This window comes from Eulemur rufifrons, chromosome 8 (assembly GCF_041146395.1).
Source record: "Eulemur rufifrons isolate Redbay chromosome 8, OSU_ERuf_1, whole genome shotgun sequence".
Taxonomy (NCBI): domain Eukaryota; kingdom Metazoa; phylum Chordata; class Mammalia; order Primates; family Lemuridae; genus Eulemur; species Eulemur rufifrons.
The window spans coordinates 123,588,605-123,604,572 of NC_090990.1; the positions used below are offsets into that span (position 1 = coordinate 123,588,605).

The 15,968-nt window shown below is 43.3% G+C and overlaps 1 protein-coding gene across 2 annotated transcripts in view; it reads right to left on the bottom strand.

Annotated features, from left to right (window-relative positions):
* The window catches only part of UCK2 (uridine-cytidine kinase 2), a 76,624-nt gene that overhangs the window by 21,265 nt on the left and 39,391 nt on the right, over nucleotides 1-15,968 (bottom strand). Inside the window, exon 1 of one of the 2 annotated variants that reach the window (XM_069480907.1) lies at nucleotides 2,626-2,661. The exons of the other annotated variant lie outside the window; for it this stretch is intronic. Coding sequence (XP_069337008.1) covers nucleotides 2,626-2,661 — 36 coding nt within the window. Of the gene's footprint in view, nucleotides 1-2,625; nucleotides 2,662-15,968 lie in introns of those variants that run through there. 2 annotated transcript variants of the gene reach the window in all.

Genomic DNA, 15,968 nt, shown 5'->3' on the forward strand with positions numbered 1-15,968 from the left:
TTTTTTTTTGAGACAGAGTCTCACTTTGTTGCCCAGGCTAGAGTGAGTGCCGTGGCGTCAGCCTAGCTCACAGCAACCTCAAACTCCTGGGCTCAAGCGATCCTACTGCCTCAGCCTCCCGAGTAGCTGGGACTACAGGCATGCGCCACCATGCCCGGCTAATTTTTTCTATATATATTTTAGTTGGCCAGATAATTTCTTTCTATTTTTAGTAGAGACGGGGTCTCACTCTTGCTCAGGCTGGTCTCGAACTCCTGACCTTGAGCGATCCACCCACCTCGGCCTCCCAGAGTGCTAGGATTACAGGCGTGAGCCACCTCGCACGGCCCGGCCTTTATTTTTGACCCACAGCTGCATATCTGTCCCGTGTTTTCAAGAAGGACCCGGCTGGTGATCCTTCCCTTCCACAAACACACCACCACCAACTGCTGACGCTGTAACCAATGACTTACTAGGTGGCAGGCCCTGCGTCAAACACTCCCTTCCAACCTCCCTTAGAAGTCACATGTGCTCTCCTTCACGGATGAGGAAACAGAGCTAAACGACTTGCCCACAATCATACATTCCTGGCTCTTTACCTCAGCCTAGAGGTAGTAAGATGCCCCAAGGCAGAAGAAACCCTTTATCACTTAGGAGATAAATGATAAATACTACTGCATGAACAAGCAAATGCCTGCCTCTGGGTTAATCTAGATTTTTCAGGTATTTTCTTCCTCCTGGACTATGTCAGAAATGAGCCCTAAAAAAATCTAGATAACTGTTAGATCTGGGTGAAACGTACATAGAGGTTGGTGATACCATTCTCTGTACTTTTGCATAGGTCTGAATTTTCACACGGTAGAGAGGAAGGAGGAACCCTACAGGGGCTCCACTCTGCCCCAGTGGATGATGGTCTTTTCCTTACTTAATGCCCACCTCTTGGCATCTCTCCACTTTAATTTCAGTGTTCCCCTTTTCCCCAACTCCGGTCCCCTCTTCAAAAAGATGAAATGGAGTTTTGAGGTGTCATCTTCTTCCCTTAAAGAAAGGAAACAATTCCCTAATGACTGGGGTTTGAGAAGGCAGGCAATCATGAGCCAACAGAAACCTAAAAATGGTTCCCAAGAGGTAGAAACGATAAATACTCCAGGTGATGGGCACCCCAAATACCCCGACTTGATCATTACACATTCTATGCATGTAGCAAGGTTATCACAAGCACCCCATCAGTATGTACAAATATTGTGTCAATAAAAGTAACTTTTAAGAAGAAACTTCAGGCCGGGCGTGGTGGCTCACGCCTGTAATCCTAGCACTCTGGGAGGCCGAGGTGGGTGGATCGCTCGAGGTCAGGAGTTCGAGACCAGCCTGAGCAAGAGCGAGACCCCGTCTCTACTAAAAATAGAAAGAAATTATATGGACAACTAAAATATATATATACAAAAAATTAGCCGGGCATGGTGGTGCATGCCTGTAGTCCCACCTACTCGGGGGGCTGAGACAGGAGGATCGCTTGAGCCCAGGAGTTTGAGGTTGCTGTGAGCTAGGCTGACGCCACGGCACTCACTCTAGCCCGGGCAACAGAGTGAGACTCTGTCTCAAAAAAAAAAAAAAAAAAAAAAAAAAAGAAGAAGAAACTTCAAATGCGAGAGGTTGCGATTATTAGGGTGGGTTAAGACTTAAAATAAGTACAGTCACAAAAACAAATATCGTACAATTCCACTTATAGGATGTATGTAGAGTAGTGAAATTCACAGAAAGTTAAATGGTAGCTGCCAAGGGCTGCGGGGAGGGGGAAATGGGGAGTCGCTGTTTCAGTTTTACAGGGTGAAAAGGTTCTGGAGATTGGTCATCCAACAATGTGAATGTACTCAGCACTACTAAAATGTACACTTAAAATGCTTATTATGGTAAATTTTGTTGTGTGTATTTTACCACAGTCAAAAATAATTATTATAACAAGAGGCCATTTTCTTCCTACGTGTTAGGTACTAGGCTCAGCACTTTAAAATGATCTCATTTGCATATTACAACCTCATAGTCATATGATGGGAATTATTATACTCAGTCTACCTGATGGCAAACACTGAGGCAGGCAAAGGTCAAATGGCTTGCCCAAGGCCGGGCGTGGTGGCTCATGCCTGTAGTCCCAGCTACTCGGGAGACCCAGGCAGGAGGATCACTTAAGCCCAGGAGTTTGAGGTTGCTGTGAGCTACTAGCCCAGGCAACAGAGCAAGACGCTGTCTCCAAAAAAAAAAAAAAGGAAAAATAAAAGGGGGCTTGCCTAAGGCACTGGGCAGTAAGTCAGCATTCCAACCCTGGCAGTCCATCTCCAGAGCCTACTCTCTTAGAGGCTGCACTGCACCATCTCACAGGCAAACTAACACTGCCCTCTGGAGCTCAAGGTCAGCTTTGTTTTGCATAATTTATTTCCATATTTAATGGTATGCATCCAGAATAATATATTCTGTCCTTGCTACTTCTAGCACATTATTGAACAAAGGTGGGGGGGGCGGGTGATAGGACTGTGGGTTGCTGTCCAAATACAAAGTTGAGAAGCGGTCAATACAAAGTATCTTTAGAAAAAGAAGGAAAAAAATCTTACGGAAGAATCAGAGAAAGTGATTTACAACTTCCTCACTTACACAGCATGCTGAAGACATTATCTCATTTAATTCCATTACAAAAAGACGTTACTTTATCTTTTATTTTCCTAATGAGAAAATTGAAGCTTAGAGAATCTACCGAGTTAAATGATTTGCTCGCAGCCCCAGAGCTCAGTCTCAAAACCATAGATCTAACTCCAAATGCACAATTCTTTCCACTATTCCAGAACTGCAGCAGCTCTGGCATTGGCCCCAGTGTTCTCCCTAAATTTACTTCACTTCTGCAGAACAATGATAGGGGAGAGAAGTGATTAGAAACAGAACACTGTTTTGTCCCACTGCACCGTTACCGTCAGTATTTATGTTAAATTTCATAGAACTTCATATAACTATAAAGGCAGGCAAGTAATGTGTATATTAAAAGGAAGCCAGAAGTCTACCCAAAAAACTGTTCTAGTAATTTTTATGTTCTAAAGGATCCAGCTGTTGGGAGCTAGTAACCATAGGGCCCAGAGCCCACCAGATGTGTTGAACAATGACCTCCTTTCACAGAGACTTCCCCCTCAGGAAGCCCCAGAAACAGTCCTAAGAGTCCACCAACAAGCTACTCCAGCTGGCAGTTTCCAAAAGGGTGCCTGCTGCACCTGCCCAGGTTCCTGAATTGCTACAGAAAGGATATTTCCCTAAAATCATTTTCACATGGGAGGTGGCTCGGATAGCCCAGACACCCTCCTACTATGCCATTTCCAGTGTGTGTCTTCTGGGATGTAATCCTTAAGATCCTTGTGTCCAGTTCCAGTGTTGCTGGATGAGTAAATCAAAACAAACAGCAATGGAGCTCTCATCGTCTCTCTGCCACGCACCCTCCACCCCCAATCATTAACTGCTCAGAACTGGACGGGGCCCAGGGCTGGACAGCTCAGAGCAGCTCAGCCCGCAGAGGGCTCCAGGCTGGGTCTGTGCGTCCCTAGCGGGGGTGGCTGGTGTTTCTCACGGGCAACGTTACGGAACGTAGGACAAGAGCCATGCCGCCCAGCGTGTCAGAATCTCATTCAGCTGTCACACTCTGCGTGGGCTGCTTCGGCATCAGAGAGAAGGATGTTCGGGGGTAGGAAAACCTGGCACCCACAGCCCGGGGCTTAAAAGGGCCAATCAGCCCCAGGTGAGGAGCATGGATTGGTCACTTCCTCCCTGCTCTTGCTAATGGGAAGGTCAACACCGCAGCTAACAGTGCCCGAAGGCCGGACGCTTGGCCTTCTCAGGCAGCAAGACCCCATCCAGCTCCTCGGCTCTGGGACCACGTGCAGGTCTGTAGGGGAAAATCCATTTGTACAGGCAATAGGCTTCTTAGGCCAAACAAAATGATTCCCATTCTACCCGCCTCCCAGTAAGGCATGAGTCAGCATGGTTATGTAACCATGATGTCACCTCCTATGTGAAACCCATGTGATCACGCCGTGTCTTGGCATGTTGCCACTATTGTGCTGAGCTGTATATAAGTGCTCGCCATACTCTCGCCATGGCTGCATCACCCCGACATAAAGAGCATGTCTCATCTGCCCGCTGCTGCTCGCCTCTTCCTTCCATTCCGGGAACCTGCTCCAGTACCTCGCTGGCCAGAGATCCCTCCCCACAACGTCACATCAGTTACTCTTGACAGAGGCTCTCCCTGTCACTGTCATTAAGTAAGAAGCACACCACCAACTTACATGGTGTCCACCTCAAGGGAAACCATCACAGCCCCCAGACATTACGTCATTCCCTTGGGGGCAGCGGCTGCTCCCCACGCAGCTCAGAAGCTCTAATTTACAGGCATGAGAAAACCAAAGCACCAGTGATTTGCCCCGGGTAGAACTGAGAACAAAGTTCAAACCTGCTGACTCAACTTCCGAGCAAACCGACCTGGCTGCGGCAATAGGGAGGTGTCACTCGAAGGCTTCCCTGGAAAACCTGCGGGGCCATCTAGTCTTGGAGTCTCACACGGCCCCAGAACCCGACCATTGCCGAGTAGGGTCTCTACAATAAAATTACCACCATCACCACACACACAAGACCTAAATTAAAAATTTTCTAAATTGCTATTTAATATAAGAGTCCCTGGTACCAAAAAGCAGCCACGTGTCAACACAATAATATTACTAAGAATTCCTGGAGCACACAGACCAATATTGTGATTCAGCTTCTACTCCCAGGGCCTGGCAGGACTTGACACCTGGACGGGGCAGGAAGGTGTCACCCAAATGTAACAGAAATGTCTCGATTCACCATAAGTCCTCTTTTTCCCTCAGACCTGGAATTTCAAAAATATGGCTTGCCCTGCTCCTTCTTCGAGTCAGACTTGATTTAGGTTACTCTCCCAAGGTCTCCATCCTAAAGCACGTGAGTTACCGGGCAGAGACGGTTCATTGCGTGCCCTGAGTTTCAGCTGAGCACATGGCTCCATTGCCGGCCTCCCTTGCAGCTCCTCGTGACTATGCTAAGTTCTGGCCAATTAGATGAGAAGTGTCAATGGCAGTTTCCTGGTGGAATCTCCTTCAAGAATTAACTGTCCCCTCTTTTGACCCTCCTTCCTCTTGGCCGGAATGAGGACGTGACAGCTGGAGCTTAAGCAGCCAAGGTTTACAGCACTGATGTCGTGCTAAGGATGGGAAAGCAGCTGAGTAAAGGAAGCCCAAGGTTTAAATGACCACAGGGTTGAAAGAGGAATGAAAGTGAGAGAGAAGGTCTGAAAGTGTCCCCAGATTCGTATGTTGAAACGTAATCCCCAATGTGATGATGTTAGGAGGTGGAGCCTTTAGGAAGTGATTAAGCCATGAGGTCTGAGCCCTCCTGGCTGGGATCAGAGTCCTTATAAAAGGGCCTGAGAAAGTGGATTCATTCTCTTCTGCTCTTCCACCACATAAGAACATGGCATCCAACCCTTTTTGCCCTTCTATCCCTTTGCTGTGTAGGATGCGCCAACAAGGCGCCACCTTGGAAGCAGACAGTGACCCTCACCAGAGACCAACTCTGCCAGTGCCTTGATCTTGGACTTCCCAGCCTACGGACTGTGAGAAGTAAATTTCTGTTCTTTCCAAATTAACAGTATCAAGTAACTTGTTACAGCAGCACAGTCTGAGACAGACTACCCTAGTTAAACTGTGTCATTAGAGGTTTCCTGTCACATTCAACAGAAGTGATCCTAATCCTGATGTCAGCACCCACATACCCAGGCTCCCGGTGTAAATGTTTTCTTGAAAGCTGAGGAAATCCTCTTGTTCTGGTCCAGGAGGCTGCCTGAATCATCACAGGAGCCACAAGTAATTCATTAGCCAAGTCCCTTCCGTGTGAGTTTTAAAGGGTGGGGTGAGGAGCATTTGCTTGGACCAATGTCCCCAGAGACCACTGGGCACAGTTCTGTCACCTGCCAGCCTGTAAGTATGTATTTACCCAAAGTTGTCAGCACAGAGTTAAACATCCTGCCCGTTTCAGCACAGCTGGTGCTACAGACCGAGCTCTCCATAGAGAAAGCAATACCTACCAGAGGGAAATTTAGAAGATTACCAACAACATTAGACAAAACATTCCTCGCAATAGAAGCGGCCAGTTTTAATTCCTGACCCTAACTCTGCTGGTGCTGCAAAGGCAGTCCAGCCCAGCAAGACCCAGACGCTAGACTGCATCTGAGAAAAACTGGAGCTGATCAACAGTCACCAACGTAAACATGTTCCCAGGACTTTTCAGTGAATTGCCAAGCTCATTAAGCTCTACGGCTAGGAGAGACGTTTAAAAATTCATTTCTGGGTTCATAAAATTACATGTTTGTCTCTGCTCTCTTTAGAGTCACTAACACTTAGCAAGTAATTGGTTCAAAATCAACTGAAGGAGATAATAGTTAACACACAGAAAATATGATACGAACTGTTCTAAGGACTTTATGTATACTAGGTTATTTAATCCTTAAACCAACCCTATTAAATGAGTATTCTTATTATCCCTATTTCATATAACAGGACACTGAGTCACAAGGATGCAGATTAAGTGACTTGGCCCAACATCATACATCTGGAAAACAGCTGAGCCCGCCTTCAAATTCAGGCGCTGGCTTCAGGACACACCCTCTTAACCCCTACCCATGCCGTCTTGCCTTGCCTTGCTACACCATCAGAAGGGCATGGAAACCCCTTCTCTTCCCAGGAGCCACAGTGACCCTACCAACAGGGCTGTAAGTGCCAACACGGTCAGACTGAATACACAGGAACTGCCAGGAGCAAAGCATCTTCAGCAAGACTCTATCATTTACTTCCTAGGGGCCTGCAAAGGATGCTTGTTGGGCTTCCTTAGAAGTTAATTTTTCTGATAAATACTTTACCAGGAAAAGAGAAAGATAAGTCACTTCTGATCCCCTACAATTCATTCTTGGTAGAAAATGGTCCGTAAGAACATGTCTCGGGGGACTGGGATTGATATTCCGGGAAAGAGGTGAGCCGATGCAGGTGTCTGGCCGCAGAAATGAGCAGACGGACTGTTCAAAACCTCACCGCATCAAAACTGGCACACTCATGCTAGCTGCTGTACTGTGAACTAGCAAGCCCCTTTTAGAAAGTAATACACAGTAAGAATCATAACAACGTTCCTACCCTCTTCCCAAATAACAATGAAATTGATGGGAAAAAAAAAAAAAGAAAGAAAGAAAAGATGCCTTCTCTTCCCAGAGTCAGGAAAAGCTGGGTTGAAAAGGAGAAAGGAAGCAAGGAAAGAAAGGGAAGGAAAAGGAAACGAAAGGAAAAGGAAAAGGAGTGGAAAGGAAAGGAAAGGAGTAAAGGTGTGAGAGGAAAGGGGAGGATACAGCGCAAACACTATGACTATAACCATTAAAAGATATGGCTAACCATGAGGGGGGAAATCTAAAAGGCAAGTTGGACAAAAATGAAAACTGTTGTAGTTCTTCTATATAATCTTAAACAAAGAAAAGGCAGGGAGGTGTCCGCACTATTCACATTAAACCAGTTCTACACTCACCCATAGCCTGGTTAACAGCTCCCTCCAAGCAAGAGCAAAACATCAGGCAGGACAGGGCTGGGCTTGGTATTCAGGGGGCGATAGAGCCCTCACAACTGAGTTTAAATCATTCCGTATAGAACAATGATTCACTTCAGCTTCCTCTTGCTTATTCTAAGCCAGAATATGGAATCGATGGGTACTACTTTGTATTTGTCCCCATGGGACAAACACAGAAGACATCTCTTTCTCTCTCTCACACACACACAAATTTGAATGGATCCAGACACAAATTTGAATGGATCCAGGCCTGTTGCTAGCTTTGGTGGATTTGCTGCTAGCGAAGCCCTCTCCAAGGAGTATAAGCAAAAAGCAGCCCTGCTGGAGGAGCAGCTGTTCCTGCCTTGTGGGTACAGTAAGGCTGGGTCTATTCCCCTCCTTTGACTTGAGGGTTAGGAGGAGTTGGGATAGTAAACCCAACACACTGAGCCCCTCGTCCTGGGAGGGGCACCAAAACCCACCCACTTGCTACAGACTGGCTTGCTGAGCAAAGATAATATGCCTATTACAGAAATTATGGACCAAAAGAAAGAAACTGAAGTCCTTCTATGTAAGAGACACAAAAAGCTGACTTTCCCCCATTTAAAAAAAAAAAATGAATGGATAAAAGAGAGCACGAAGTACCAGTAGGATCCTCTGCTGAATCTTTCCAAATTGAAGGCCACACATGGGTAGACATTTAATGTGGACCTAACTCCACAACAGTGTTTTGTTGTACAAAATATATTTTAGTTAATCCTTCCATTCCAGTAATCCTTATCTAAACTATGGAAAACCAGAAATCAGACTATCCGGTTATCAAGATTTTTTTTTTAATTTCCTCCTTAGTTCTCCTCCAGCACCCGCATCTAATACCAACTCCAGAGCAGCGAGGGAAGAAACAGAAAGTGTGTGCCAAGTACCTACCTCCCTTCCTTTTTGAGAGTCTCTGCTACTATCTTCGAAGACTCAACTTATTATTTACTGCTCGTGGCATCTGAAGAAAGGCGGGTTCAATTTCTCCACTGGCAGTCTCAATTCCCTCCAGTGTTTCCTTCTAAATTTTGCTGAATCCATCATTCACCATCACCATCTCTAGGACCCCAAAACTCCTTCTAGAATTAAAAAAAAAAACGAATACTCCCAAACCCGTCCGGACCTTGTTACTGCATAAAGAATTGTTGACAGCATTGGAAGTCACCCTAAATAATCAGCGCTAATCTACTACTGGGGAGGAAAAAAAGGGAAAGAGTGAGAGAGAAGTTAAAGCACATAGCTTTGAATATAATGAAACTGAAGCAACTCTCAGTACATACAGGGCAAATTTTTGTTTTAGGCCCATACAAATACATTCGACTGATACAACAAAGGTGCAAATGCAATCTGATGGAGGAGGACAGCCTTTCAAGAAAAGGTGCTGAAGAGATTGGACATCCATAAACCAAAAAAAAAAAAAAAATCCTTAATCTAAACCTTATGCCTTACATAAAAATGAACTCAAAAAGGATCATGAATTTAAGCTTAAAACTATAAAACTTAATAGAAAAAAAAAAACTTAAGTCTTCAGTATCCAGTCCTAGGCATGGTTTTTAGACTTGACACCAAAAGCATGATCCATAAAAGGAAAAGTTGATGAAATAAATTTCATCAAAATTAAAGCTTGCAATGCAAACCCCCTCTTCAGAGGATGAAAATACAAGCTATAGACTGGGAAAAGATACTTACAAACTGCATATCCAACAAAGAACTAGTACCTAGAATATATAAAGAATTCTCAAAACTCAACAGTAAGAAAACAATCCAATTATAACATGGTCAAAAGATATGAAGAGGCATTTCATACAGGAGAGGATACAGATGGCCAATAAGCTCATGAAAAGATGTTCAACATCATTAGCCATTAGGGAAATGGAAATTAAAACCAGGATGAGATATCACCACATACCTATCGCAATGGCTAAAATAAAAAAGTGACACCCAATGCTGGTGATGACGGGGGGAAACTGGATAAATCCTACGTTGCCAGTAGAAATGTAAAATGTTCATCTACTTAGCAAATAGTCTGGCATTTTCTTTAAAAACTAAACATGTCAGGAACAAGGTAAGGATGTCCCCTCTCACCACCCCTTTCCTTCAACATCATACTGGAAGTCTTAGCTAATGTGGTTAAGACAAGAAAAGGAAATAAAAGGTATATTGATTGGAATGAAAGAAATAAAATTGTTAGTTTGCAGATGACATGATTATTTACATAGAAAATCCAAAAGGATCAACAAAATATACTGGAATAAGTGATTACAGCAAGGATATGAGATAACAAAGTCAAAATACAAAACTCAATCACCTTATACAGCAACAATGAACAAGAGGAATCTAAAATTAAAAACACGATACCACCCACTGGTATTTAAGTATGAAGGACATCCAGGAGGTTTCTAATTTTTAGCTATTACAAATAAAACTTTATGAATATGTGTGTGCATATTTCTGTGTGAACATGTTTTCATTTCTGTGGGATGAATGCTGAGGAATACAGTTGCTAGTTGCATCCTTAGTTTTTTTGTTTGTTTGTTTGTTTGTTTTAATAAAGCAGTTTTGGGCTGGGCGCGATGGCTCACACCTGTAACCATAGTACTCTGGGAGGCCGAGGTAGGAGGATTGCTTGAGGTCAGGAATTAAAGACCAGCCTCAGCAAAAGCAAGACCCCATCTCTACTAAAAAAATAGAAAGAAATTAGCTGAGCATCAAAAAAATAGAAAAATTAACCAGGCGTGGTGGTACACACCTGTAGTCCCAGCTACTCAGGAGGCTGAGGCAGGAAGATCACATGAGCCAGGAGTTTGAGGTTACTGTGAGCTAGGCTGACGCCATGGCACCCTAGCCCGGGCAACAGAGCAAGATTTTGTCTAATTAAAAAAAAAAAAAGTAGTTTTAGGTTCCCAGCAACATTGAACGAAAGGTACAGGGATTTCCCCTATACCCCCGGCCCCACACATGTATAACTTACCCCATTATGAACATCCCCACCAGAGAGACACATTTGTTATAGTCACAAACCTACGCTGGCACAGCCTCACCGAAGTCATAGTTTACATTAATGCTCACTCTCGGTGTTGTGCATTCTATGTTTGGACAGATGTGTAATGACATGTATCCACCATCAGAGTATCATACAGAACAGTTTCACTACCCTAAAAAGCCTCTATGTTCCACTTATTCATCTCTTCCTCACCCCTAACTCTTGGTAACCATTGACATTTTTACTGATGCACAGTTTTTCCTTTGCTAGAATGTCATATACTGTTGTTGGAACAATACCGTATGCGGCCTTTTCGGATGACTTCTTTCACTTAGTGTTTATTATGCATTTAAGGTTTCTCCATGTCTTTGCATGGCTGGCTAGCTCATTTCTTTTTAGCACCGAATCATATTCCATTGTCTGGATGTACCACAGTTTATCCATTTACCTACTCTAGCGTATCTTGGCTGCTTCCAAGTTTTGACAATTATGAATAAAACTTAATCAAGTATCCTGGTTAATAATTATCAAGCATACTAAATAGTCTCAACTTAAAAGTAAAACTAGGTTGAGCACCAGGACTTAATCTAGCGTTTTCTTGGTGACTAAGAAGTCACTTCCAGATCCAACAGTGTGCTTCAAGGTCTTCAAAATGTGTAGCAATTATTAGGCTGCAAGTGTGTGACAAGTGCCATTTAAGAAAGCTTTTGTGTTTTCATAGAAATGCCCAATAAACTCCTGGGAAGGATGGGTAGCAAAAAAGATGGATGAAAACTACTCACCTACCACAATGTTCTAAAAGCAAAATACAGGTCTTTTAGAATCCAGTTGGGCAACAGGACCTGGCTTGATTCCTGACTCCACCACACTAGTGACATATCTCGGGCAATTCAACCTCTTAGAACGCCGGCATCCTTGTTGTAAACTGTGGCGAAGGATGTCCACTCCACAGATGGGCTGTGTTAATGGGCCGATGTGCGTAAGATAATGGCTAGCACAAAATACATGTTCAATAAAAATTATTCCCTTCCCTAAGACCCCTCAAATTTTCATTTAGACAACTCTTTCCAGGAAAAGTCCATTAAGAAGGTTTTTTGGGGGGAGGGCGGATAACTTAGTTAAAAACTTTATCATTGATTCATGCCTGTCAGATTTATTTTCCTTGGGTCTATAAAATTGTACAAAAATACACTATCATACTGTTAAACCACACTTCACAATTAAAACAACACACCAGTGATTATATACTATGTTGCAGGAAAGAAAAGGCATCCGCTTCCTTGTAGTCAGTGTTCCTGCCACAGCCACCCGAGCCAACGCTGGGTCAGAGGCAGCACCCTCTCCTGGGATGTCCTTTCTCCAGTGGCTCTTCTAGCAACTGCAACGCCTTTTAGACGAGGAACTCTTACGCAAAGATCTTTCTGTACAGTACCAAATCACGAGCATTCTCTCCAGAGCAGGCTGGGGTCCCAGGAAGAGGCCCCAGGTGACTGTGAACCACTGCTTAAGAGGGCAGAATTCATGTTCCCACCCACCCCCACCTTTGTTTGTTTTTAAACTAAAGGTAGTAGAGAAGAAACTTGATAAAATAGAAGGTAGTCCTCAAAGAATGGAATGCACGATATTAAGATTAGGGAGGACTGCAGTTTGGGGTAATGAATGATAAGGTCTAGGGTACAGAGAGTTAATGACTAAAGATCACCTTATGTTTACACTGAAATGCCGAGAACTAAAGGGAGGAGTGACACTGGAAAGAAAAAGATAATAAAATAAGGTAGGAGATAAAATCACAGACAAAGGGCTCAGGAGCAGTGAGTGGTGAGTGGGTGTGATGGTGTGCATCCAACCTGGGGGTTTTAGGCAGGAGGGAGGATGGTCTGAAAGTATTAAAAACCAAGGAGGAGGCACTACCCTACCTGTGGACACCAAGGCTCGAGGCAAAAAGGGCGAGGAGAGCTTCTCCTAAGGCCTGGCTGTAGGGGAAGCAGGGAAAACAGGAGGGAGCAGGCTTTTGGGAGAGGAGGTGAAGGACACGAAAAGCAAGGGGTCGAGAATATGGGGGTTTTACTGACGATGAACCAAGAGCCAATGGGAGGAAGGGCTTCCACCTGGGAGGGGTGAAAGAAGGAGGTCGGGAAATACAAAGAATTCCACAGAAGTGGGTAACTTTTCCTCGTTACAAAAAATGATACATAATAACTATAAAAAAAAAAAAAAACAGTACAAGTAAAACAAAGAAAGAAACAACTGCTTAATCCTACCACTAGAGAGAAACATGGTTGCCATGTTGGCAGGCACCTTCCCAGACATCTTTATATGCCTGTGCGGTAGCTTGTCTCCAGGATCAAGCTGCCCAGTTCCTCCCCTCCCTGCGTGTGCAAGCCATTCCTCCCCGAGGGGCGAAGTCTATCCAGTCCATTGTATACTGACTTCTTTTAAGATAACCAAGCTTTATTCTTCTCTATCCCAGAATTCTATAATCCGTCCCTGCTTCATTATTAAATCTAGGCAATCTAAAACCAGGCATGAAATTCTGGGTTTGCAGGGTTTTTTTGTTTTGTTAGTAGTTCTTACCCTGGTCTTTCTACTTATTTCTTATTCTACTTCTATTATCCTTTTGAAGGCCGTTAATTTTTTATAAAGTATCTCCAACATGATATAAAATTCACAAGGTACACAATGGCACAGGGTACAAAGTCTGTCTCCTTCCCACCCTATCTCCCCGCCAGACTGACCGCTTTGCTGACAGCCGCTGTTTACAGTCTCGAGCACATCCTCTCAGAGGCAGTCCCTGCATACAAAACCATGTGTGTATAAACTTTTCAAATATAGACACCAAAATATGCTGTCTGTACCTTTGTTCACTCATTTATCTCAAAGATTATCCCACCAATACTGTTAAGAATGCCTCCTTTTTTAAGGGCTTCATGGTATGCATTATATAAAAGAATCATAGCTAGTCCTCCATGGATGGATATTTAAATTACATCCAATTTTTCTAAAATGAATTTAATATATGGGCCTATGTATATATTTGTAGGACACATTTCCAGCAGCAGACCTGCTAGGGCAAAGAATCTGCATTTTTTTACTTCCATACATAAGCCCAGATCGCCCTCACCAGTTACATACACTATACTACTTATACTGTTAGTGATATCTAACTTTTGATCTGTTTTAACTTGCCTATTTTAAGTGAGGGCAAACATCTCTTACACGCCTAAAACCCTTTTGTTTTTCTGAAACTAATCTGTTGATACCCTATTCTCACTATCCTGTGGGTTGTTCATCTTTTATTTCTTATTGATTCATAAAAGCGCTTTATATATTAAAACTAGCCATTTCACATTGGTATCACACATTCTTTCCAGTTAACTGTCTTTTTACTTTAAGTAATGTTGCCTAAAGAAAAGTTTTATTAACACGGTTACATTGATTAATCTTACGTTTATCGTGTTATACTTAGAAGTGACTTCCACCCAGAGATTTTTCAGTTTCTGTAAGTTTTCTTCTCAATTTCATGCCGTCTTTACTCCTTATTGCTCTCTCATCCTTTCTTTACCTTCACCTCCAGAGATCCTGAACAGATCAAAGGAAGACCACGGGAGGGCACCACTCCAGCAGCTCCTTGAACCCTAAAAAGGCAGGCCAGACACCTGGGGAGCACAGAGGACAAACAGCTGAAAGGAAATGAGATCTAACAGACTGCATGGTAAGGAACTTCCTGTGCACATACCCAGAGTTACAGACAGACCCGCAGCTGCATCCCTCTGGAGTTCACCAGGAAAGAGACGCAGGATCCACTTTCAACCCCGGAGCCCACAGCTGCACACCTGCTAAGGGATCAGGCAGGCTCTGTGGCACAGTGTGACCAACAGAAATCTGCAGGGAATTTGAAATACATCATAGTTCATGAAGGCCACTTGTAAAGCTATCTTTCTTTAAAACACCAGGTATATTTTCCCACCCCATGCAGGGTATTCTGTTAAGAGGATGAAATTCTGTTTCTCCCTACCGTGAAAAATAGCTAATAAGTATGCACGCACACACACAGAACTCACCCTCAAAAAAAAAACAAAAAACAAAACAAAACAAAAAAAACAAAACCACGCCCTAAAGACTAACAGGTAACTTCTGCCCAACCAAGCCTTCCGTAAAATATTAATAGCAATACATATATAACTGAAGGCAGGAAATTAAGAAGCACAATAAATACCATGTGTTTCTAATCCTACCTTATCTCCTTCACCTTCCCCTTCTCACTTGAAATGGTTCTGGCATGTTAACGTGACACAGAAAGTCCTCTAAGGGAAGCTCCCTGTGGTGTGCTAAGCACTCTACCCACCATGCAGTGAGGCCTGAATCTCTTCCTCCTGTATCCTGATTGAATCAGCACCTCTCTAGCCAGACACCGCGGCTCACTGACTCCCGGGAGCAGCAGCTCAGCATCTTCTTTCACATACTAAAATTAGTTTCCAACAAATGGTACTGGGAAAACTAGATATTCATATGCAAAAACTGAAGTTGAATCCTTCCTTATCTTATAGCGTATATAAAATTTAACTCAAAATGGATCAAAGATCTAAACTTAGGAGCTAAAACTATAACCCTTAAAGAAAACGTACGGGGTAAAGCACTGGATTTGGCAATGAGTTTCTTAGCTATGATTAAAGCACAGGCAACCACAACAAGAAAAAGGTAAGTTGGACTTCATCAAAATTAAAATCTTTTGTCTATCAAGGGGCACTATCCACAGAGCAAACTGTGAGCCCACAAAATGGGAGACAATATTTGCCAGTCACATATCCGTGAAGGGGTTAATATCCTGAATAAAGGGTTAATATCCCTACATAAAGAACTCCTACAACTGTACAACAAAAAAAAAACAAACAACCTGATTAGAAAACGGGCAAAATAACTGATCAGACATCTCACCAAAAAAGATACATAAACAGCCAATAAGCACATAAAAAGATGTTCAACATCACTAACCATTATAGAAATGCAAATCAAAAGCACAATGAGATACCCTTTTATACCCATTAAAATGGTGATTATTAAAAAAAAATAAGAAATAACAACTTTTAACAAGGATGTGGAGGAACTAGAACTCTTGTTGCGCGTTGTTGGGGGAATGTCAACTGGTGAAGCCACTGTCGAAACAGTATGGCAAGTTCTCAAAACATTAAATGTAGAAGTACCATATGACCCAGTAATACCATTTCTGGGTATGTACTCAAAAGACCTGAAAGCAGAGACTCAAACAGATACAGCACACCTTGTTTTACCAGGCTTTGCAGATACTGTGTTTCTTACAGTAGCGAGCAAGGCTACCTGTGCCATT